Genomic DNA, 26,772 nt, shown 5'->3' with positions numbered 1-26,772 from the left:
CACAATAGAAATGGATTCAAGTACAGCTTGAACATGCCATACTCTCACTCTATCCTCCCCTTTTTCTTTGTCAGCGCGGCAGCTCAGAATCACAATGCCCATTTGCTTTCATGAGGCACCATGCGCTGCTCTGGACTCAGACTGTGTGTGTGTGTGTGTGTGTGTGTGTGTGTGTGTGTGTGTGTGTGTGTGTGTGTGTGTGTGTGTGTGTGTGTGTGTGTGTGTGTGTGTGTGTGTGTGTGTGTGTGTGTGTGTGTGTGTGTGTTGGAGAGTGAAAAGAGGGGGAGGGGTGATGCTGAGAAATCGTAACCTCCTCCTTCCATTTCCATCCCTCTCTTTTGCTTTCTAGCGCTCCATCCTACGCTCTCACGCTAAGCCACTCTTTCCCCTTCCCTCCTCACCTCAGAGAAGGACGGCAGTATCTATAATTGTGTATGAATGTGTGTATGTGTGTGTGTGTGTGTGTGTGTGTGTGTGTGTGTGTGTGTGTGTGTGTGTGTGTGTGTGTGTGTGTGTGTGTGTGTGTGTGTGTGTGTGTGTGTGTGTGTGTGTGTGTTGAGGCAAATTGGCTGTAGCATTTCATCGGCGGTCAATCTTTAGCGATGGTCTTGCTGAGTTTGACACTGCCTCCTCCCATTATACTCTGAAACTAGCATTTTGTCAATTCTCCTTTACTCGTCTTTACTTTTCTGTCTTACCTTTTCTTTCCCTGCATTTCATTTCCTTCCCTTACTTTTACAATTGTCTGATATATTTTCTCTTCCTTACCTTTCCTTTCCTATCTTCTCTTTTCATGTCCATTCCTCTCTTTAAATCTCCTTTCCTTTACTCTACTGTACTTTCGTGCTTTCTCATTTAATTTCCTCATCTTCCCTGTCTTCTCTCTTCTTTCCTTTCTCATTCTCTTCTGTCCTTTTTTGACTTCTCCTTTCCTTCTCATTTCTGTTCTTTATTTGTCTCATCCTTTCCTCTTCCCTCCTCTCCTCTCCTCTCCTCTCTCCCGTACCCTCTCCTCCCACGAAACTGACCTCCAGTATAGGATCCTCACTACCAGCATCAGCATGATGCACGGTATACTAACAGTGTACATTATATAATTCACCTTTCCTCCAAACAAACAACACACAGGCTGTACTGAGTTTAGGTGGGTGTTTAGCTCTCTCTACATCCTCCTCGTTTCCCCTCCTGTCTCTTAAAACACACGAATGAGCTGGTAATTTACCGCAGCCTGCTGCACTCATATCTACCTTTAGGGAGAATATGCTGAGAACAAAGAAGGAAAGAATGGAGGGAGGATGTGAAAGACACACAAACAGAGGAGTAGGTCGAATGGGTGTGCGATGAGAGTGAATGAATAAAAGAAGGGTGAACAGGGGGCGGAGAAAGGGGTGTGTCGAGAGAGAGGGCAAAGAGGTTAACATACTGGAAGAGACAAAGAGTGAGAATGAGAATAATCACCAGTTTTTGAAGAGACGGACCTGTTCAATGAGCTGAAGTAACGTAAACTAAGTGCAGGGACTCTAATCCAAGCAGACAGATGTGTGCATGCAATGACTTTGTTATCCATCTCTCAGGGAAGTTGCTGAAAAAGCAAATATATTTAAAGCCTGTCCCTCCGATTAGCCAGACTTCCTCTCAGTGTCTGCTCACTGGAGACTTCAGAGTAGTCTAATATTTGATTAGCAGGACACTGATTCACGGCGGGGCTCATCAAGTTGCGGCTACCGCCAATATCAATGTCTTCCTGAGATCTAATTGATTAGTTTTGACTTAAAATCAACAATAATTAATATATCAACACTGTATTTACACAGACTAGCAATACATTAAAGGGACTAACCTCACAAAATGCACCAAGAATCAACAAATTACTATACAGTATATGAATCCATTGCTATGGACTTTAAAGCCACCAGATCTCACAAAAACCAACACAGTCTCTGTGTTGCAAAAACTCACAATGTATTCATTCATTTATTCACTCATGTAAAATATAAGTATTTTGTGCAAACAAATGTTGATATTCAGTCTGTCCACTATTTAACGGTTTACATGTTTGTTATACGTTTGGATTTCCTGTAGTTGTTGCACTGTCCCTCTGCTGCTGTAACACTGCAAATGTCCATGTTGTCTTACCTTAGATACAGCTATAATAGATTGTTGAGCAATTTGTCCTCTCGCATGATGAAAAGACAAAATGGGAAGATGTATTTTGGAAGAATTATGTTCACACCTTTGCTCTTTGTAAAGCACCACTGGAGATGCTTGGCAAAACATTTTCAAACAAAGTCTTATCAGCACATCGAGTCACTATCCGTCATTAAAATGGTTTAGTTGTTATCACATCAGTATGGCGTTTCAGTCACGTGGCAGAAACAAGTCATTAGGACAGTGTGGGGAGGGTTGTTTTGGTTCCAAGTCATGGTAGACAAAATAAGTTATGACGAACTACATGAACAGTGGAGATGACAGGATGAAAAAATGTAACAATAGCCCGAGGCCAAATGTAAACCAGGGACATGGTGGGTCATGATATCAACCCTCAAACTAAAGGAGCCGTTAACGATCCATCTTCATGTTTTTATTTTCTTGTTTTTTGATTGGTCCGTATTCTAACATATCAAAACTGAGTAGAATCAAGGATTATAAGTGCCTTTAATGGACTAAATTTGATAAAAGCGAATGCAGTTGAATTTAAAACCCACATACTGCATTACAACTAGAGACATAAATTGGAGTTTGTGTGTAGATCACGTTGGGCAGTGGTGAAAAAGCAAACAGGTGGCATGGAGCTCTAATGGCAAACCAAAGCACTCAACTAATTAACAGAACTGAAAACAGTAATCCATCACACTGTGTTTTCGGAGCCATGCAGCTGGAGTAAAATGTAATGTTTGCTCTCAATTTGATCCATTAATATTTATGATGATAAAAGCTGCACAGGGCTGGTTTACATTAATGATGCAGTGACTGACTGTACCCAAAACAACTAGACTTCTCAGTGGTTAAACACGAGAATATATACATATGAGTGCTTTTCAAAGGTGATATATGAAACACATATCCAGACAAAGTTCAGCAATTCATGTCCGTTTTAAAGGCCTTGGAAAAAGTTAACTTTATTTGAAGCTAACGTATACTTGCAGGATTATTGATTATTATAAATGCTGTTAATCTAAACAAACTTAATTGAAATGTAACAATCAAAGTAAGACTCAATTATATAGATTTAGTTTACCTTAGATTTGTCCACACGGTTAACCTCATTGTCTTAGTTCAAGTCGTCACCTCTCTTGACCTCAGCGTCCCGTGCAGCACTTGACCTTTACTCTTTCCCCGAGAGGAGAGATCAATATGCATTAGGCAATTTACTTTGAGGGAACACAGAGCTTAAAAAAAACGAACCCTCTTTGGCTGAGGTAATAAAAGTCTCTATTTAGAGTTAAAGGACATTAATTCAAGGAGTGAATGGTCTGGTTTTACAACCCCTGAAGTAGGAGAGTCAATTCTTTAGTAAACACACTCTGGAGAATAAGAACAGGAGATTCTTTGCATCCGTCAATCCATCCATCCTTCTTTCCAATCCACATGATTGCAAAAACTGAACAGTACATGGCTGTGGGTTGCCATGAGAATAAGAGGCTGTGTTTCCCTGGCAACTATTCTTCAAAGCCCCCCGCCTCCCTCCTGTATGCACTCTCTCCTGATGAGATGATGCAAGGGCAGCAACAGTCGTGTTAATAGTTACACCAGTAAGACATAGCACTGGAGTTTTGAGAGCTGCATGACTCAAAATAATCTTTTATCGAAATGTAAAGATTAGGAAAGAAAGAAACACTTTCTAGGTTCTCAGATTAAACTCATTCAGCTTTTAGAAAGGGAAATGCTAATGATTTTGAATTGAAGCTATACATCTTTTGTTTCTTACCATAACCCATGCCATGAGTGCTAGTAACAGCTGTTGAAACTCCATTGGGACTATCATGAGGCACTTAAAGTAGCTATAATCTTTTTGTTATTACATAAACAGATAAAATGACTACATATAATGTTAAAGGCTTCGCTCCTAGTGGAAAACTCATGGAGATTTATGAGCCAACTCTGCTTTTCCTCGAAGCATTGCTGAGCTCTTTAGATTACTTTTAGCTTGTTTTTCTGGTCATCAAAAAAGACCGTAGTGCTGTTTTAGATCGATTTGTACTGTTTAATTTACTAATCAGGAAGCTGTTTTCATTGAAAATGCTCAAAAGCATCACTTTACGCCATTAATAATAATCCTTATAGCCCCCTTGATCTGATAATCAATGCACAGCGCACTGCGCCACACCGCCCATCTTCAAGGCGCTGTACTTGTACACATTGATATCATACATGTGCTGTGGACAATACCCACAGGAGCACATTCGGGTGAAGTGTCTTGCACAAGGACACAACGGCCTGACGCAGTGGCGGCGGAGGCGGGTTTCGAAATGGAGTTCCCCAACTGATGTTTCGAACTGGAGTTCCCCAACTGATGATCAAACACACAGCCCACTGCGCCACCCCGCCCCAGGGCAGAAAGGGTTAGCGGCTAGCTAGTGAACATAGTTTAGCATGCAGCAACTAAAGAGACTGATATGTTTAAAACAGGAGTTAGCAGAGACAGAAACGGAGTTTAAGGAGCAATAATATTGGATTTACATTCACACATTTGCAACTTTAAATGTATGCCAACATTGCTCTATCTGCTTGTTGTATATGTATGCTATGCTAATGTGTGGGGACTATCAACCTATGTGTACAGTTAGATTTGACCTCAAAGGCCAGTACAAGCAGCAGCCTGATTACATAGGCTAATTCATGTTTTTCACTCTTATGTTAATTTGCTCTGGTTAGGAATTTCTAACCCCGAGAACAGGATTAACTGAAAAGAGTCCAAGGAAGCTTATATAAAAGTTAAAATCATTTAATTAAACAAATGATACGATTATACAAATGAAAATGTGCAAGAGAGGTGGCTCCCCCCATCAGCTGTGGCCGGCCGGTCAGCTGAGTTGAAAGAGAGCGATTTCTCCCCATCTCCACTTGTTATCAACTGTAGTCTTCTCCTATTGGCCGGCGTCGAGGGGGGGCGGGTCCAAGGCATATCCTGTCTTTTCCTGATTACATTTACAATATTCTAATATCTGTGGTTATTTAAACATTCCCTAATAACAGTATTGCAGCGTCAATAAGTGAGGGTTAAAGACAGTGTCTTTAGTGTGCAACAGCACGTGTCATTTCTCCTTAAATTCACTTTTACAAATCGTAGTAATTACACATGTGTGTAATTACTACGATTTGTAAAAGTGAATAAATTCACTTAAGTTTACATAAGTTTGTAAATATCACTATCAAATGTCACTTCTGGTTAGCATTAGCATGTATGCTAATCAGAAGTGATATTTACGAACATCCGTTTTTCAGAATAAAGCGATTTTAAATTAGAAAAGTGTATGTGAACTTCCGGTTTTCAGAATAAAACGGCTTTAAATTAAAACAGTGTATTAGTTTAAATTACGCCATAAACATTGATTTTATTTCTTACACTCTGTCTAGTTATACTCCTGCCTTTGCCCTTGTTAGATTCCAAGTTAAGAACAACATTTAAAGGCTCCTACATTCCTGTTTTGCTTTCCCCCGACACACTGCACATGATGTTGAATATTATGTTGATTTCTCTTTCTCTGTCTCTTTGTCAGGTGGTGGCTGCTGATGCTGTAACCACTGTGTGGAGCTGACAAGCCCTGGTTGATGCAGTGAAGTGTTTTAGAGGGATAAACACAAGCTAAGGTAGGAATGAATATTAAGGAATCGGAAAATACATTTTTTAAAAGCACACAGCAGTGAAACAAATGGTAAACGGGGGGATGGATAGTTACTAAAAGAGTAAAAATGCTGCCTGGTTACCCATTCAGCCTGTGTGTGACAGAAAGAGAGATCATTGTGGTTTAGAGGCAGAGAGAAAGACACACAGTCAGATTGTGTTATTGGTGAGTTAATAGTGGTTAGACTTGGCAAAGACAAGCTATTCTGTTCAGTAAATCCACAGCAGTGAAGCTCCTGGGCTGTAACAGGAGGAAGCTTTCAGAGCGAGCTGAAAGGAAGCTCGGCAGGCCTCGTTCTGCCTGCTTGGCTCCCGGTCTGGACCAGGTTTGCTTTTCAGCCGCCATGTGGGAGCTGAGCAGTGTCTTTATTAGGACTCGAGGAGCCCCCTTTGGTTTGGTTTCTCGTGCCGGACTACAGATGAGAGCTGTGTGCTGCTGAGTTGCATAAGACAAGCACTTTGCTCCACTTTCACTCTGGCTGACTGCAAACATTGAGAGAAACTCTAACCAGTGGCCACCAAGCACACTTCCTAGTTCACAAAATGCCTACATGTTCAAACAGTCAGCCTGTGATATATCCAGCGGCTTGTGTGTAATGGAGATTATTGAGTTTAAGAGGAAATGTGCTGTTTTGCCCCTTAGATTTGTTTGCACGTTTGGGCCAACAGTGAGACTGAATGACAGAAATGTTCGATGACAAGACGACACCAGAAGATCCGGGAAAGTGGCGCTAAGTGGTGAAATAGAGAAGTGAGGCAGAAAGGAGAGCCGGAGGGGATATTTTTGAGGAACTCGTTCTGTCATCAGAAACTAAAAGAGTGCGTTTAGTTTTCTCTTTTAGAGTTGAAAAGACACAGACGAGGACGAAACAGCCAGAGGAAGAAGACAGAAATGTAAATAACGTTGAACATATCTAATGCTCAACAACCGGCAGACTATATCGTGTTCTACAAACAGCATGAAAAACACAAAACAAAGAGCGGCATCTAGCACGCAGAGCAAATACAGAAAACCACAAAGGCTTTAAATAGATGGTTGAAAAAGAGAAGTGTGAAGTGGACAGAGATACACAGAGGCAGAGGGAGAAGTTAGCATCAGTCTCTATGAAACCAGTGCCACGGTGGGATTGAATGTATCGCTCTGAGACGGCTTAACCTGGGATTTACTCACAGCAACGATTTCACCAAGCAGGGAAGACGGAAACAGGGGAATAAAGATAAAGGAAAAGGCGAAACACTCGTAGGAAAACAGGGTAAGAAAGAGAGAAGCGTTCGTTCGATTCTTCATTTCCTGTTTTGTTTTTTCAAGGCTTGGTAACAATGTTTGTGTTCTGCAAAGACTGATTGCTGTTTAAAACATTGATGCATCAGATCACTGTTATGAAACTGACCCGAGTGTGTGAGCAAAGCTCGATCCCTTTTCCTCCACATCTTCGACGATATCACCAGGCCAACAGTATCCTGGCAACCATCAGCCGAGCGCTGCTCTCAGGATGGACCACATGCTGCTCTAGCCTCACTGTAAACGTGTGTGTGTGTGTGTGTGTGTACGGCAACATATAACACACACTCACTATGTCAGAGAGCGTTCACTTCAGTGCTTTGTGTGAGGCTGGAGATTTGGATTTTCGCCTTTGCAATAACCTTGTCAGGCTGACAATGTGAATCTTATTCTTATTTATTCATATATGAATAGCTGTCCGTGCGGTGTGTATCTTGGAGCAGGTGGTCTAAAAGTCAGGGGGATATGGGGAGCGTTTTAAAGATCTGGACTAATGTTTGTAGGCTTTAGCAATGACTCAGCCTCAGAGGTGCAAGAAGTACTCGGGTACTTAATCAAAACGAGACTCTGGTCCTCCATTAAAAGTACAATTTCCTAAAAGATATTACTATACATAAAAATAGACTTAGACCATCCAAAGTAAAAGTTCAGAATATGCAGAACAGCACTTTTCAGAGTCATATATTACTAAATAATATTGTATTATTCCGTTTTTATCATTAAAAATACATTTTAATGTTGTAGTTTGTCAATGTGGAGTCCATTTTAGATACTTTGTAAAAATTCTGGCTTGATTGGTTGTAGAGTACTGCATCATATCAGCATATCATGTGTTTATATAGTGTAACATTTCAGAATAAAATAAAGATTTATATATATAAACAAAGAGAAGTTAAGTTAAATATTGAAATTGAAAAGGTATCTATGTTTATATGAATGAATGAAGTACAATGATGTCCAAACTTAAGAATTGTACTCGAGTAAATGTAATTAGTTACCGTCTGCCACTGCTCATCATGTAAAGCTCTCTTTCTCTGCCTCCCAACAGATTGTGTTGTTAAATATAATACATTAGATGCAGTACTCATATTAAAGAGCTGCTTTGGAGACTGGTGACTGTCCACTGTAACTCCACCCCCTCTCTGTCTGAACCTCAGTGCTGCAATGCAACACCACTTCTTGCTGAGTAACAGCGAAAAAGTCCAGGCTTTTTTTTTTTTTTTTTGTAGCTTGGTGGCATCTCGTAAACATGCTAATGCTGGTCATAAATCAGTCTTGCAGGGGGGAAACTGATAGGCCTCCGCTGTGTGCTAACATAGCACATAAACACAGAGAGTACGGCAGAGGAAGTGAAACTTGGCAGCTGCTTACCTTCTGCTAACGAAGGCCTTTATGATGGAGGAGGACTGAGGGATTTCATTCACAGCCATTTTAAAATTGGATTGGTGTGATATGTTTTCTTATCGGACACATGTGGCCTCTTAATTCTCCTCCTTCTTTGTTGCCTTAACATCTATTTAACCATTAATTTCCTCTTTAAGTAAGGTTGTTGAAATCATTATATTCCACACTGTGCAACAATATCACGTTTATTCTCTTATCATTTTGGTCCAGCCCTTTAATGAAGCTGTTTGATTAGTTGAATATTCAAACTCAAAAATTCAAATTTGTACGGCTGCTCCATTAAATCAAATTGAAATATTTCAGATGTCTGAAGTAAAATACTGCTATTAATGAACTACTAAGTCTTGTTCTGAATATATATTGAAGCATTAGGGCTGCGCAATAGTTCAGTACAGTACAATAAACAACATATTTAATTAACAATATGATCAACCTCTTATTATATCAAACTATTGTCAAACTAAACGTACCCTCTATAGTGACACTTGGAACGTTTAATACGTCAAGTTTTTGATTCACACAGGAGTACACACAAATAGGCTTTTAGACTTCTGGTGTATTGAGTTAGAACAGAGCATGCAGTACTATATGCTTCATTATAGAGATATGAAATGACCTATTTTGGGATAAAAGCTTTTGGACAAATGTCGGCCCTATCTAGCACTAACAGGATCGATACCAACAAGCAGATCCATCTCATGTTAGATCAAATTCTGTGCAGGAATATTACACACTGTAAAATATGATCTTTTGCCACAAAATCCCTAAAACTCCTAATAAATGGCTTTTTAAACAGGCTTGCGAATGATTAATTAGACAACATTAGAAAAGAGGTTCAATATTTGACGGTAATGAAAATGTATTCAGAAGGATCCTATCAATGATGCATCCACTCAATAAATCATGACCCATGGCTCTCCCCTACATGATAAGCTGTTTTTCCATTTTAATTGGCGGCTCTGCCTTTTTTATATTTCTTGGGTTTGGATCAAAACCAAATGACTGGTTCCATCTCTACCCCAATTTTTTAAATAATATTTGTCTCCACAGCCTCAGTTTAAACTGCTTGGCTTGACACTATCATGCTCTTATCTCTAAAACTTCTGACATATGTTGTTCTGTCTGGTGCTGTGCTGTACACGAACATATATTCCTGTCCATCTGACCTATAATCTGATAAAGCTTGCATCATTGCTTCCATAAAGCTCTGGCATCTGGCCTGTGGGTATGAAGCATAAAGAGCTCGTCATAAAGCATCCATAGGCTGCTGCACATCAAGAGCATTAGGGGAGAAGAGACTACATAGCAGGCTTTTATTAGGTTACTATAGTAATGTAAATGGATTAAAAAGCACTGCTCAGCTCCAGTCAGGGATCTAAATCACCCATTGGAGTACAGCGTACGGGACGCAAACTGTGATCAGTGTCATTTATAACCAGGATGTCTCTGGACAATTAGACCAGGGGGTCCAACTCATTTGAGTTCAGGGGCTCAAGTGGGAAAATGTACTTAAATTACTAGGAGTTAAAGTATACTCATTGCAAAAAAACCTCAACAAATATTTAAATAAAAACAGCAACGATTTTTGAACAAACTTCAAACTTCTTAGGTCTTAGTGACTTAAAGGGGACCTATCATGCAACATGCACTTTTGTACGTCTTTTCTACATGAATATGTGTCCCCGGTGTTCCAGGGAACTCACCAAGTGTCAGAAAACACAGCCCTCTCTATTTTCCTCCATACCCAAATCTTTTAAAAAGGGGCTGCAACGGATCTGATACAGACTGATCCAGATTTGAACACTTCTATGACGTCACAGAAGTGGCGCTACGGCTATTGGGCCAACTCCACCAATCAGGAGGAGACAGCCACGGACATTGCCGTTCGAAAGCGCTGGAGACGCTGTAGTACATATGCCAGGCCTGTAGATGGTGCTGTTCTCACAGAATCAGCCCATGAAAAGACAATGTTAAATTAAGCAAAATGAGGAATGGCTAAAATGCATGATCTGTTTGTTATTTTGAAAAATAAAAAGTATAAATATGCCTTATATAGGTATGGTCCTACACTATATTATTCAAATGTAGCATGATAGGTCCACTTTAAGTATAATGTTGTGTGTGTGGTGTAAGGGGTGTCAAACTCAGATCACAGTGTATCGACAAAGGCACAACACATTAAGTCAGTGGTATCTGGAACTGAACAATATATTATTTTACTTTAGGATCAAAACAACTTACTTAACTCTAGAAATGATATTACATTATAGTCCACATCTGTGTAATCCTGTCCACCTGAACTGACACCACCATACAAACTACAAAAGTGGGACCTATTAAAAGAAGGTTAAGTTAACCCTATGCCTTGTAAATATTAAATGTATACATAAAATATACATACAAGTTCAATTGCAGTTACTGTCTTCTCTGTATTTTTATACTTTGCTAAGTCATGTTTGAAACCCTTGGCTTAGACAGTAGAGGAAGAAGAAGACAATAAAAAAATCGGAGACTGGTTCAAATATGACTAAATCACTCTCAACCTTCTGTGTTCTCCATGTGCCTGTTGTGTATTTTCCTGCAGGTTGTGTATTTTCCTAGGTTGAGCGTATACTGTATGCATTTTGTTGTGTCCTCCCGTCCAGGTCGCCAGCCATGGGGAACCTCATTAAGGTCCTTGGCAAGGATTTAGAGAACTGTCCACATTTTTTCCTGGACTTTGAAAGTAAGTGAGCGTCCGGGGTGTGTGCACGTGTCTATGTGCCTGAAAATGTGTGTGCACGTGTGTGTGTGCAGCGGGGGTGTTCAGTGGGAGGTCGCCGGGCGAGGGAGGGGGGGGGGGGTCATAGGAGGAGTATTTGGATGTGAGCTGCTGCGTTGTTGATGGTGTGATGGAGTGTTTTTGTGGGTGTGGTTTGTCATTATCACACACTCTCTAGTCCCACTCTCAGAGCTCTCTGCTGCTGAAAGCTGTTTCTATGATGGTATAAATACACGGTGCGTAGGTTTTATAGTGAGGAAAACAAGCTTCAGTATGAACCAAAAGCAGTTGTATTAAAGAGAGGAGTTTTTATACTGTTACCGCTTAAACTGATTTACTTTTGAACAGTCAGCTTAAACTCCTCAGTGTAAAATGTTTATTTTATGGGATTACATTTGACTCATTATTTCTCAACAACCAGGAAATGGAAACACAATTTTATTTGAGGATTATTTCAAATTATTTGACCACGATACAAGTCATAACTGCATACAAACTACAAGGGCTCCATTAACACACATTTGATCCCATACAAAATCTGATTTTTGAGTGAAAATAATAAATAATTATAGTATTTTATTTTTTATTTTTTGAATTCACTTAAATTTGTAATCCAATTATTGTCCTTATTATTAGTATTATTTATTTATTTTCATTAAATAATAACACAAAATAATATATATAATATAATTTATATATAATAAAATACTACATTCTAAAATGTACATTATTTAACATCAAATTCTACAAAATAAAATGTAAGTTTAGTTAGTCTCTTCTCTTGTTACCATTCACATATTCTTTATAACATGTTGACCTTTTTAAACTTGAAGATTGCCATCACCACAATAGTCATTATGAATCCAACAAGTTACTAATACTACCGTACTGTAGGAGTGGGATTAAAGAAGCTCTGTGTCCACGTTGCCATGCTTCACCCAGGACATACATCCACCATCCCAACAGCCACTCATCCAGCCCCCCACCCCGACACCTCCACCTCTCACACACACACACCACACACACACACACACACACACACACACAAACACACACACACACACACACTGAACACGCGCACAACCCCGACACCCGTCCCCTCATCACCCACAGAAATGTCCCCTCTCTCTGTTCCAGGGGGCTCATGGGAAACCTCCTGAAAGTGCTGGCTTGCGCCGAACTTGAGCATGGCCCAATAGTTTTCCTTGACTTTGAACGTGAGACCATCCGCTTCTTATTTTTTTGAGTTGTCCTTTTGCTCTTTGTTGCCTTTCGGCTTTGCTTTCCCTCATTCCATTTATTTCAGCTGGACATTGAGTCATCTTTACGACGTCCTTCTTCGCCCCCCAGCTCTCCTCCTCCTCCTCCTCCTCCCCCTCCCTGTTGTTTTATCTTTTGATTTCTGCTCCAGGGACTGGCTTTCTTTTTCTGAAGGGTCTTATTCACACACGACACATTTTATTAGACGCAGACAGATGCACAATGGCATGTTGACGCTGTGGCACAATGACAACATTAATGCTTTGATCCCGGCTCCTAAGCTACAGACAAAACTGAGACAAATCTGAAAAGCAAATGCCAGTCCTGTGTGGGTTTCTGTTGCTCGGGGATGAAGATGGCTGACAAAAAGCTTATCGTCATCCCTCCACCTCCTCATCTCCTCATGCCCTATTGTGTGCCTGACCAATCTGTGTGTGTGTGTGTGCTGAATAGTGTGTGTGTGTCAGAGAGTGAGACTGATAAAGGGAAACGGAAAGAAATAGAGAAAGAAGTGCGCAAATAAAAGCACCTCTTTGCCCCCTTTTCTCTCAATTTCCCAGTCAGTGTATTCTAAACTTTGCAATGTGAAAATGTCCATCTCAACAAGTCATTTCAAATAATATATTTTGTGAAAGTTTAAAACAACTGACCTCAATCACTGGGACTAACTCAGGGACTCTCAGCAAAAAAATGAATACCAAAAAAAGTCTTCTATTTCTATTATCATGCCAATCTGTTTCCTCTCACCAAAAATGGACCACAGTGTGCAAACTAAGAGTAATCTTTGAAATCAAATCCTACTGGAGAGTCTGATTATGTGACTAAATGATTTGTTTAGATGGAGATGTTTCGCGGTGAAACCCAACATATTCTGCTCCTCCTCCTCAAAACACTTTCCCCCTTCAACAGCTGCCTTCCTCCTCCTGCGCCTCCTTCACTGACTGCATGTAAGCGTGGGAGAGCTCAATGCTGGCAGGAGACGTCAGCTGTCAAACAGGCTGAATTCCCCCCCCCCCCCCCCTTCATTTAATATGCCTGTGATTCATTTTTACTTCAAAAGCAAGTGGAGTGAGTCAGAATCAGGCATGGCTTTGAGATACGTCCTCTCCCCCTCCTCACCCATCTACCGCGGTGCCATCTGTGAGCTCCCCCCCCCTCGCCTCGCCCAGAGACAGTCACCTCTGTCACACAACTCCAAGTTTGAATTACTGAGCTCTCATTAACCTATGTATAGCTGAATGCTCATTATTGTACCACGCTAAAACCTTTTGAAGGATCGGGACACATACATAGGCCTATATTTATTTATTTTTGGATACTTTCTTATTTAAAGGTTAAGTCTTAGACATTAAACATGATGCCTCAAAATAGTATAATCTTCTTTTTATTACACTCTACACCCAACTTTTTTCTTAAGGTAAAAAATTGAGTTGCTTCAATTACAACAGAGCCGGCCAGCTAACCAATCAGAGCAGACTGGGCTCTGCTTTCAGACAGAGGGTGAAAAGAGGTGCTGCAGCAAAGGCAGTATGAGCCTTTTGAACATTACAGCATGGAAACATGTCACAGGAAAGGAAATGCAAAGAAAGATTAATTGAATCCTATTAAAAAAATATCAAAAACTTTAACTGAAAAACAAGGCCATTTCTCCTACTTCCAGTCGTTATGCTAAGCTAAGCTAACGTTCTTCTGGCTCCAGGTTTATATTAAGTAAACAGATGTAAGAGTTTCATACATTTCTGATATAACTTGGCAAAAACTAAACTACAGATAACCTATTCTTTTAATACTATGAGAAAAAATGCATTCTCATTCAAGTTATTTATTGCACTTATATTGTTGTTCGCCACAGAAAAGCAGAAGCAGGTTAGTGAGAAGTCCTCACCAAATCAACCGTGCTTGCTGCGCTTATTATGACACGTATAGCAAATATCCCATGATTACAATTTCTCTGCAGGAAGGCCTCAGGGTGCAGAAATAAACTGGGGTGCCATATTAAAAGAGAAGCCCATACCTGAATCACACTTTGTGACGGATAATTGGAGGGGAAACACAATGATGACTCACACTATTGTCCCTGCTCTAACACCTAATCCCTCCAGTCTGCGTGCAGCGCGACACATGGGCAAACAAAGCAGAAGTGACTGGGAGGAGCCCTGCGGCAGAAAACACTGAGTTTACAGTATGCTTAGTGAGGGAAACTGAGAGAGGGAAAAGAGTGATCATACCCAGCGGTTTTCCTCCCTGCTGCTTGTTTGTTTTAACATTTATCACAATTACACCTCAAGGGCGAGTCTCTACACATTTAGAGAGTGAGAAAAAGATGGATTAGACCGTTACATAAGGGACAATTACACCTCTCAGAGTGTGTACATCTCCAGTGAATAAACAAACACAACTTTTTACTGCGCCTGAAAACCATCAAACTATCAGCTGTTACATCATCATAAAAATAGTTCCCTGAGGAGAAAGTCACTTGTTATCTCCTGGTCATTATTGGCTGACCACACACTGTTCAAACCTCGCTGTGTGACAGAGGGTGACTTACAGGTCTCTTGGTACATTATAATGTGGGTAGATTGGGGTTATTCACTATAGTGGCCAGATTATGACATTAAGTGGCTGCAATGTCCACTATCAGGATATAATACAGTCACTTTCTTTAACAGCAGTCATGTTAGGAGAGATTCGTTATCTGGCCTTCTCTGCTTTCATCACTAACCTCCTTCTTTCCTCAAATCTCTCATGTTCTCCACTACCCGCCATGTTCCCTTTCCTCTTTTTCTGCCGCCTCCCCTCAAAAATGTTCTTACCTTACATCACACTTTCACTTCCCACTCTCTCTCTCTTCCTCTTTACTCTCCTCCCTCCCCCTCCCCCTCACAGATGCCCAGCCCACGGAGGCGGAGACGGCGGTGTGGAACCAGGTCAGCGCCGTGCTGGAGGAGGCTCATGGGATCCTGGCCGAGCTGCAGTCCTACAACGGGGCGGGCCAGGAGATACGAGAAGTGGGTCCATCAGTGCTGAAAATCCATAAAATACAGTTTAGTTGAGGCACTAACAGTGTGTGGTTCACATGGCCTTTAATGATGAATAGTTTCCTACACAGACAGAGCCACCCAAGTGTCCTGCTCCAAGTTGAAGGACAGTAGACAAATACATTTATTACACTTTTAAAAACAAACATTTCATGCAACATGTTTTGTTTGTTTTGGGCAATTTCAAGTTCATTTGTTTCTTGGATCATTTTCAAATTATATAATACAAATATATATCTTTTTCTTATTCTTTATTTCACTGCTATTAGTATTGTCTTTTGTTTGATTATTGGGTGATTTTGCTCAATTACTATGTGAATATATTTTCAAAAAAACCTTTTGTGCAATATTTATAGTTTTCTTTTGTCAATTTAAACTGTACCTAGTTCTTGGATTTGTTTTGTTATTGACACAAATATGATTTCATTTAGTAAACAATGTCTGACACCAGATGAGACTTCAATTATAGTATTATTTGTTTAGTAAAACATTTAATTTTTGGGTTTTTCATTTATTTATTTAACTGCCAACTATTAGTATTATTATCTTTGTTGGATTTTTGGGGTGATTTGCTTCATACTCTGGAAACTCTTTACTTTTAACAAACATTTCATAAAATAGTGGGGTTTTTTTAACTGCTCTGGTAGAAGCATGAACATCAACCATCAGAAAGCAGGTGTTGAAGAACACAGAGCTTTATTGTGCTCAGATTCAGAGATACATTTCTACTAAGCAGTTCCCTGAACCATTGCTGCTTATTGCTCAGCTGTTAGCATTGTTCTCTATTTGTCAGGACTTAATAGTTTCCTTTCCTGACTTCCTTATCTTGAACACTTCGATACTTTTATTAAGCTGCTTAGGCATTCATAAAATGTACATGGCCAGCAACTATGTTATTGATATTGTGCATATGACGATAGAGTATCTTAATCTTTTGCTTTATATATGCATGTTTGATAGTTTGTATATATAAGTATATTTCATAATATATATATATATATCAATAAACACATTGATATCTCATGAGATGGATATTCGATTGCATATTAGTAAAACTACATGACGTTTTGCTGATGAATGACATTTGATAGAGAGGATTTGTTACATTCTTGCTAAACTGTAATCACTTTAATATGGAAAGGATATATTTCTCTCATAACGTGACATATGGCTTTAAGGAAGAGAGGGAAGAGGAGATTGGAAGGTGTTATATTTGTAAATCCTTCCTGGAGACTAACATCTGTGTTGCTCGCCTGCAGGCCATCCAGAACCCGGGCGACCTCGCTCTGCAGGAGAAGGCCTGGAACGCAGTCTGCCCCCTGGTGGCCAAACTGAAGCGCTTCTACGAGTTCTCCCTCAGACTGGGTGAGCACGGCTACATTCAGTCTATAGAGTCATTCATGGTGATGTAACACTCTCTGGTGGCCATATTGGAGGTCCAATGAGAGCTGGAGTTATAGCTGCTGTAACCTCAATCTACAATTAGTAAGAGCGTTTTCTGCCAGCCAGTCAGAATATCTCTCTGAACCTCAAATAAGAGGCAGATTCATGTTAAGGTGATCAAAAGTGAGACTCTCGTTGTTACTATGATTAGAAGTTCAAATAGTCAGTTTCTGCGTACCACTATCCTGATTTGACAAGCGATTTCACACACACACACACACACACACACACACACACACACACACACACACACACACACACACACACACACACACACACACACACACACACACACACACACACACACACACACACACACACACACACACACACACACACACACACACACACACACACACACACACACACACACACACACACACACACACACACACCGATGTCCTCCCAGCCATCTCTGCAGCATCCTGACCTAGCAGCCAGGCAGCCGTTGCTACGGAAACAGTGGTACATGGTCTTCCAGCACAAAGAGAGGGACGAGTGTGAGCAGAAACATTTAGTTGACGCCTCTGCTCTGCCATCCAATAATACTTCTGTGTCATGGACATTATGTTCTCGGCTAAGAAAGAGAGCGAGGTAATAATTTAGGATAATGTATCTGCGCTAATGTGGCTAGGAGGTGTAGCACAACAGAAGTTTGTAGACGGTGAATCCATATGGAGAGAAGGGAATATTCACACAGTAGATCCCTCGCCTTCACTGAGTTATTTATTGGACAACAAGATATTTACAGTAAACAATCCATCATATATCCCCTCAGGAGTCAGTGCTCCAGTTAGGGACTTCAGTGCTAACAGCAGGAGGGAAGGTCTCTGGCCCTTTAGATGAAACACTTCAGCGCTGTATTTATAGAAGGCCTTGTGCATTTTTAATGCAGAGGAAGGGATGGGGCCCCGGGGGACTTCTAAGGCTTTACACAGAGCCTCTGAGGTCCGGCTCGGTCTGATTCGTTAGAGGCAGCAAAGGCTGAGGTTCAATAACACATGTGACACGGGGGGATGCACGGTCACTGATACAGTGTCCACAAGGATGCTCAGGCTGTGAGATCAGATGCAGGGTGATCTGTGTGGAGGAAAGGTTCAGTATATGTTCATTTAGTTGGTCTGGAAATGTATTTTTAATGCAGATAGGGAGCTGCTGAACTGCAGGACCTCTGGAGCCCGCTTGAGGTGTAAGGTTACATTCGCTGCTTCTAGCATAACTATGAACTGTATATATAAAGAGTATAACACAACCAACATGTCCGACAAACTGTTGGTAGTTCAGGTTGCATTAAGGGATCACTCTTATGATATAATTCATTCACCAAATTGCTAGAGGTGTTAGTGGATGATATGTCTCAGTCTGTTTAGTCAGAGAGTAACACAAACAAAAAATGTAACAGATTGAGGAAGTGGGCGTTTTTGTGTTCTGGAAAATTAAAATGATTGTTTTTGTCAATGGAGTCTGGTGGATTTAAAGAAAGCATAGATAACTGCTGCCTTTCCCCATCAGAAAGGAATGTTTGACTGCAAAGTAAAACAGGGAAAAATGCAAAACATAGCCTACACTTAAACTGGCATTTAATTTATTCGGTTGGCCTTATTTTGAGTGGCTTAAATAGGTGTTGCTACATTGCTTATTTTCCGTATAACTCCTCTCTGTGTCTCTAAACTGAGGGCGTGCACACTCCCACCTACACTAAGAATAAATACATTATACAACTGCATATTCAAATGTCAATCACTTCAAAGCCAAGCAGCCTGACAAAGAAATTTTAAAAGAACTCCACACAGAGTTTTAAAGACATGTCCCAAAGCTTGAGGGCTCCAACGCTCAATTTCTGGTCACATGAAATATGAAACCCTGTTTGAGGGTCTGCTCTCAGACAGTGGTTCAAACAAAGGTCTGTGAAAGTGCCTGAGGCCGGATCCCTCTGCGCTTCAACAGAGCCGGGTCGGTATCTAAAAGCCCAACAGGTATCCAGTGATGTCCAGAAAGAATGTGACAGATATACAGGGAAGGGATTTCATCTTTTTGAACCTGTTAAAATCCATTCGCTGCTGCATTTTGATTTCATGTGGTGACATGAAAGAGATCAGAGAAGCCAGATTAGAGAGAATTACAGCCGTCTGAACATAAGGGGATACAAGTCTGCAGGAAGCAGCGATGGAAGAAGACCTTTGACTCAAGTTAAAGCAGCAAAATTAAAACGTAAAATATTCTCTTACAAGTAACAGTCCTGCTTTCAAAGTCTTACTCCAGTAAAAGTAGAAAAGGTTTGGCATCAAAATAAGTACTTATTTGGTAAAGCCAATTTCAGAATCACTAGATTATAATTATAATGCAAACATTTCCCAAATTGGGATCGATAAAGTGCTTCTTATCTTATCTTATAATATTACTAGATAAAAACAATAAATGTGTAAAAATGTGTATATTTCAAGACATACAGTGGCGTAATAGCACTGATACAGATATTAATGATAACAAATACATTATTGCTCAAAATGTCACAATGTATTACAGTAGTATTCCTTAGCGTTGTTATTAGTATTTTATAATTGCAGTGTTGTCCGTACTGCACAGATTTAAGAGGGTCTTCCTGAGTAAATGCACTTCATACCTTTCCCCCCTGGCCGTATGACGTGCAGTTTCCCGCTTGCAGACACTTGAGTGACATTAGTTGTGTTTACAGAGAACGCCCTGCGCAGCCTGCTGGAGGCGCTCACCAGCCCTCCGTACGCCCCCATGCAGCACCTGGAGAGAGAGCAGGCACTGGCCAAACAGTTCGCTGAGATCCTGCATTTCACACTCAGCTTTGATGAGCTAAAGGTGAGGGGGATTTATTTATTATTAGTAGTGTGTATTTCTTTATTCAGTAAAGGCAAAGATACACATAAATGTCCATGTGATGAAATGACCAAAAACAATAAAATAAAATAAAAACATTAACACAAATAATATTATTAAATACAATACATTAATAATATTAAATTGATATTAAATACATTAAAGACAATTATAATAATAATAAAAATAATAAAATTACAAATATAATAAAAATAAAGGAATAAAAAGAATAATATTAAATAATACAAAAATAATAATAATAATAATAATAAATACTTAAAATACAATAAGAAAATAATATCAAATAAATTAAATAATAATAATATTAAATAAAAAATAGTAAATCTAGGTTGAAAAAACCCACACACTTGACATGCAGCAAACACTTATTATTATTATAATCAAACCGTATGTTAGTGCTAATTTTGTCCCATTGCATGTGGTGTGTTTGCACAACAAAATTGGCTATGCAATGTGTTGTCTATAGATTTGTTTGGTGTGATTACCTCAGAGAGTGACCTTTACTGTGCCGAGTAATCAATATACCGTGAAATAATTTCCTCTCTCACCGTGCAGATGACAAATCCAGCCATTCAGAACGACTTCAGCTACTACAGGAGGACTATAAGCAGGAACCGGCTGAACAACCAGCAGGTGAGAGGATCTGTTTACACTCAGCTTCCCTTTCCCTCTTGAATTATTAATGATTTAAGTGGAAGTGTTTCTTTCCTCCTAACAACACAACGAGACGAACAAGCAACAATGTGTCCGTCAATGGAGTTACTCAGATTAGAGCCTCTCTGATTTTACCGACTGGATGTTATTTGATGACATTAATGATTCATGCTTTCTAATGCGTTTTGTATTGGCGCACAGCTGGAGGCGGAGAACGAGGTCAACAATGAGATGGCCAATCGGATGTCTCTGTTCTACGCTGAGGCAACACCAATGCTGAAGACTCTGAGTAACGCCACCACCAAGTTTGTGTCAGAGGTACATTTACAATTTCGATGGATAAGTGTATTTTTATCGAGACTTGGATAACACAAAGAGTTGTTATTGACAGAACTGAGGTTGTCAAGATTTAAAGAGGACATATGATAAGAAAATGTCAAACTTCATCTTAGTATCTCTCTAAATGACTCAAGAACTACCTTTGCCAATAATCATAATAATAATCATGTTTTTCTTGCCTGTCAATCAGAGCAGTTTTATTGTTTAAAGGATAGAGACTCAATCACTTTCAAACAGACACAAAAGAATAAATATTGTTTATTTTTTTCATATTTAAGTATTCAAACAATTTGAGTAGATGGAAAATACAAGTATAAACCTGAAAATGTGCATTTTATTTCACCTTTAATTGAAATAAATAAGTATTGGTTTTAAATATTGCCATTGAAATGAGCCATCCAACGACAATCACATTCAGACTAACAAAATGAATGATAAGTGAAGCCAATATGTGCTAGACCAGAGGAGATGAAGACTAGGTACAGAGCACAGAATAAACTAGTTAGTCAAATGTGATGTATACTGCACCTCACCATCGAAAATATTTAGAAATATATTTACACTGTAAAAATTATGCTTTCATTAATAACTTTATACTATTCATTATACAACATCTCCACAATAAGGTGAAGTCAATAGATGCCCTTGCACGCTTGACCTTAATTGCAGCATGCAAGCCTTTGGCAATAAAACTTCTCCACCTCTTGACATAAGTGATATTTGAGACAAAATGTAGAGAACAAGAGGGTCAGGATTGCCTCTTAGCAAAGTTACTTGCATTCTTTAAACGTTTCCAAGCTATGCAGAGATTGTCTCCACCTTGTGGTAGGACATTGTGTTCCCTCAGCACAGAAACAACAGAAGGCAGTGAATGTTCTCTGTATTTAAATACTTTTATTTTTAGGCATAGGGACTTTTTATCTGTTCTAAATTGTATTATGTTTGGTCCTTCAGAATAAGACCTTGCCCATAGAGGACACCACAGACTGTCTGAGCACGATGGCCTGTGTGTGCCGCGTCATGCTGGAGACTCCGTGAGTATTTTCCTTCATCCTCAAAAAGGTCATACTCTTAGTTATTAATAAAGCCTTTTCTATCTAACACAAAGAGGCATTCTCAAGTGTGACTCACAATTTCAACAGACTTCCTCACACTGACATTCACACAGAGAATCATTCATAGAGTCCTTCACGTTTTATTTAAAATCCTCTTTATGAGTTGTCTTTATATGAATAGAAAGTCATCAGTAATTTTTCAAGGAGATCAGGAAGTGCCTGAAATAGCAGCAGCATTAGTGTGTGACCCTGACTGTTCTCTGGTGTTATTCAAATGTTTTCTTTTTGCTGAACTCTTCTCCTCTGTGTGTGTAACAGGGAGTACCGCTGTCGGTTCACCAACACAGACACCATGCTGTTCTGCATGAGGGTGATGGTGGGAGTCATCATCCTCTACGACCACGTTCACCCCGTCGGGGCTTTCGCCAAGACCTCCAAAATCGATGTGAGTGCACACACATAACCAGTGTCTAAAAACAGACGAACGTCTCTGTGACTTCTGCCTGGCAACACTGTTAAACACTTCCTTTAAAATGTATATTTGATTGAATTAGAAACTGAATGACATTAAGAGCCTTCGTTAGCCGTTCTCTGTACATGATGAAGTACTGTACCTTATAAGTAACATATATATTTAAAGGGGATTGTTTGCAGTTTTGCAATACCAAAAGAGGTAGATTAAACACAAATACTTTTATTATTATATGTTGTACTGTGAACCCTTGCACATATATTGGACAAGTTTGAAAATCTTATGCAATTAACTACAACTTTATAAATTGATCTACTTCAGGCATATTGTACATCTTTTTTGTAATATTTGTAATGTATTTCTCTTCTATATTTATGTTGTATGTTCCTTGTAGAAAGCCTACTTGGTAACAAATCAGAAGTAACCAGAGAGTAGTGCCAAACGATTATACTTTACAGACCATAAAACTTCACACCAGAAACATGAATACTTCACATTTTTCGATTATTTAACACAATTTCTAATAATAATCAGGATACAAAAGATGGCTATCCTGCCAATGGATTTAAGAACAATTACTCACCATTAGCCTGGGTATTGATGCAATGTGTGAAACTCTCCAAAGGGTTCCCACAGTAAATCTGAGGGGTCACAAGATAACTGAAGACAGACAGAAAAAGTCAATGTTTTATCTTTTAATAATTTACATTTTGAAGTTCTGGAAATAGTAGATCAAGGAGCCTGAGGAGCAACAATCACTCCAACTCCAAACACAGACCATCACCTGAGAGGAAAAGGAGATAATGCTTCACTTTGAACAGTAGCAAATATCAAGTCCAAGGCTCCTCCAACAAAGCAACATAAATATATAAATAAGACATACAAACAAAAATAAAAACAATAGATAATAGTACAAGAAGTAACAGAATAGGAACAAAATAGTGGAAGAGAGCGTTGCATGACCGATGGTCAAGGAATGCAGAACTATATCCACAATAGGTTAAACTTTAAGCTACCTCTATAAATAAGTGTTTTGCTGCTGTAGTGGAGACGCTGACCTTTAACTAACACACTCTTTCTCTGTGCAGATGAAGGGCTGCATCAAGGTGCTGAAAGAGCAACCGTCCAACAGTGTGGAGGGGCTTCTGAACGCGCTGAGGTGTGCATGAACCAGAAAGAGATACTAGACACAGATTCCCTGAGTTGCTCCCGATGTGTGATGGCCAACGGTGTGTGAATGTGTGTGAATGTTAGGCCCCGTCCACACGGACACAAAACGGGTTGTATCCGCTACAGTTCTCTATCGTATGGACGGTTCGTTCACACGAGGCCGTAACGGAACCGCGGTCACGGAGCCCTCAAACGGTAACGGGTCCCAAGGTGGGTAGATCTGCGGACGAAACGCTCTGGGGGGCCAAACGGCTCCGTATGTACGTCCTATACGATCATTTCCTTATAACGATGAAGCCATAGCCCCGCCTCTGCTGCTCACCCCCGCGTCACCCGCGTCATTGCTAATGTGTTTCGCCAACAACAACAACAACAACAACAGTGTTCCGAGTGTTTCGAGCCAGGTCCCCGGTATCTCGCAGGACAGTGCACCCAGCAGGAGCCTCCAGCAGACCCCCCCGCACGGTTCCCTTGTCCCTTGGAAGAGGCGGAGAGGTGGGTGTTTTTCAATCTGCTGGTGGACTACCGGGGAGAACGTCCTGCTCGGGTGCCCGGCTCAGAGTTAGTGGCAGTGGGTGCGGTGTACCTGCCTTTTACAGCAGGAGCACACGCTCGCCTCGGGGAGGGAGAAAAAGAGAAACAGAGGCCGCCGAAACAGCCAGAGCCCTGCCTCTCCCCACCTCTGCTGCTCACTGCTGTAGCATGGTCAGTAGCTACTGCTAGTGACCATGCTACAGATGTTAGTGCAACATCTACAGCTCCTCTACCACAACCATCAGCAACAAGTGGACATGGAGAACTACATGTTGCTAAATCCACCGCGGAAAATAAACAGAAGGACAACCAGGCAACCATGGCAACCATGCTCGGAGGAGTCTTCTTCGCTGCTTTTGGTGTATTTTGTGGCGGAGGTACAGCGCCACTTACAGGCCCGGCATATGTACTACAGCGTCTCCAGCGGGTCGAGCGGCCTCGTTTGGACGGACACGTTTCTTGAGCCGATACCGTGAGGACGGAATACTTTTTTGATATCGAATTCGGTTAGTTTTCGTCTCCTTGTAGATGCAGCCTTAGTTTCCTAAAGCAATTGGTACAGCTCTGTATGAATGAGGTGTGAAAGGGTGAATGCCTTGTAGTATGTGAAGCACTTTGAGGGGTAGTAAAGACCTGATAAAGCACCATAAGTCTCACACATCTCTAGAACATTACAACTTTAACATATCTCTCTCTTCTTCAGGTATACGACACGACATCTAAACGATGACAGCACCTCCAAACAAATCAGGGCCCTCCTGCAATGAGAAGGTTCAGAGAGGAGAGAAGGAGCGCACTTGAAGGAGAAGAGAAAACGAACGCCAGTGTCTGATAAAACCTGTTGGTTTACAACGATCAAAGAAGAAGAGGAAAATAATTATATATATTGTCAGCTGTCCATCATTCTGTCTCTCATTTTGTAAAGTAAGAAAAGAGAAACAAAGCCAGAAAATAAAATATAGATATATATTAAAAACAAGTGCAACACAAGCAGAAGATGAAACATAAGTAGGACTAGAGTGGGAGTTATATTGCAAAATCTAACGTCAGAAACGACGCAAACTGAAAATGTACAAAAAGAAACAAAAAAAGGGTTCATGTTCCAGCAGTAGTCTGACAAGTATTTTTGCACACAAACAACGCCATGTCCTTTCCCCTGAAGATCTGATCCCAAACTGACCCCTGCAGACTTTCCTGTGCCCCCTCACACACTCGCTTTTTAACTCTCCAGACGTAGTTTCCTCCTTCAGCTGCTACGACCTCCACCTGCAGGAGATTTAAGAAGCAATGTGATGGATGCACTCCGGAGATTTGCTTCCTGTTTTGTTTATTTAATGCATCGGTGCAGCTGAAGGAAAGGAGGCAAGGAGATGAGTGTTATTTCATCTCCATTATCGCCAAGTTTTCTCCCATCATTCCTATCCATCCATCCTTAGGGGTTTCTCCTTGGCACTAAATCTCCATCATATGTGCCCTGACACTGTATACGATCCAGCATCATGTGTGTATGGCTTTACTTGAACAATGTAGTTTACTCTCTTTCTCCATGGTGCTAATGTGGTTTAGATATCACAGTACTAGCTTGTTAGATATCCGTTTATTCGTCCCTCTTTTGCACTAATCTCAATTTCTGAGAACATCTGCTATAAGCTTTAATGTGATTTCACATTAGTGCACAAACAGGGACGTATCACAAGACATGTAAACTCAAAAAAAGGCTTTGTAGGAAACCACAGCACACTTACTTCTTCACCCAGTGCCAAAGCTGATTGCTTTTATTTCATCATGAAGCGAGGATCTGAGGATTTAAGGGGATGAAATCTTGTAAAACATCACTGATAATCATTTTAAGAACACATGAAGGTGCAACACCAACTCATGCACATAAAAGTCAGAAGGTGATTCACACACATGCATTTTAAAAGGGGAGATCTGCAGTGTAAATATGTGAGGCTTTTTTCAACGGGCATCTACACGGTCAGCTTGGGTCCTCAAGGAACAACATTCATCAAAAAACCTGCATAGAGTTATTTCTTTTAGTACGAGGTTGTCTAAAGAACTAAGTAATTGAATAAGTGAAAATAAAAAACTGAGATTAAAAAGAAGTGCTGTACTTTGGATGTCTATAGCCCTTAGTCTAATTTAATTTGATCTTATAATATATTTTCTATACAGGGGTATGTGCACAAGCATAGTCTGTATAAATATATAGATGGCATGTTGTAAAAGTTCTGACAGAAATGTGTAAATAAGGTGTTTTTATTCATTTTTAATTGTTCAGTGACGCTGGAATTGGGTATGTGTTGTCTCTCAGAATTACCATGCGTTTGGCTTGGACCATCAGACTTGCCGTAGTCATAGGTTTCAGAAACTCAGCTTCATTATTGCAGATGAACCAGAGGGAGGGGAGGGGGGGGGGGGGGGGGGGGGGGTCAGGGGCTATCCATTTGCTTGTTATTTTGTACATTTTGTGCAACAATAAACTTGTCATTTATTACATTCAAACATGACGTTGTGTGTCTGTAGAGCTTCAGATCTCTATCTATGATGTTAGTACATGCAGTATAATGTAAATGTGTACCTGTGGTGTAAAGCTGGAACAGTTTTTGTATTACATTTATCATAAATTCAACAGATTTCATAC

At 40.2% G+C, this 26,772-nt stretch overlaps 1 protein-coding gene across 4 annotated transcripts in view; it reads left to right on the top strand.

The window, feature by feature from the left end:
• Window positions 1-26,248, top strand: part of fam49al (family with sequence similarity 49 member A, like) — a 36,388-nt gene extending 10,140 nt beyond the window's left edge. Inside the window, exons 2-13 of one of the 4 annotated variants that reach the window (XM_079653778.1) lie at window positions 5,721-5,811; window positions 11,177-11,256; window positions 12,430-12,509; window positions 15,439-15,560; window positions 16,850-16,955; window positions 19,729-19,865; window positions 20,460-20,537; window positions 20,760-20,876; window positions 21,852-21,931; window positions 22,271-22,397; window positions 23,513-23,583; window positions 24,832-26,248. In XM_079653778.1, coding sequence (XP_079509904.1) covers window positions 12,437-12,509; window positions 15,439-15,560; window positions 16,850-16,955; window positions 19,729-19,865; window positions 20,460-20,537; window positions 20,760-20,876; window positions 21,852-21,931; window positions 22,271-22,397; window positions 23,513-23,583; window positions 24,832-24,895 — 975 coding nt within the window. In that variant the 5' untranslated portion in view covers window positions 5,721-5,811; window positions 11,177-11,256; window positions 12,430-12,436 and the 3' untranslated portion in view covers window positions 24,896-26,248. Of the gene's footprint in view, window positions 1-5,720; window positions 5,812-6,611; window positions 7,099-11,176; window positions 11,257-12,429; window positions 12,510-15,438; window positions 15,561-16,849; window positions 16,956-19,728; window positions 19,866-20,459; window positions 20,538-20,759; window positions 20,877-21,851; window positions 21,932-22,270; window positions 22,398-23,512; window positions 23,584-24,831 lie in introns of those variants that run through there. The other 3 variants (XM_079653777.1, XM_079653779.1, XM_079653776.1) reach the window with 3 other exon arrangements.
• The last annotated feature ends 524 nt before the right edge of the window (window positions 26,249-26,772 follow it).

The sequence above is a fragment of the Notothenia rossii genome (genome assembly GCF_949606895.1).
Source record: "Notothenia rossii genome assembly, chromosome: 10".
NCBI classification, from domain to species: domain Eukaryota; kingdom Metazoa; phylum Chordata; class Actinopteri; order Perciformes; family Nototheniidae; genus Notothenia; species Notothenia rossii.
This window is presented reverse-complemented; position numbering and strand designations above follow the sequence as displayed.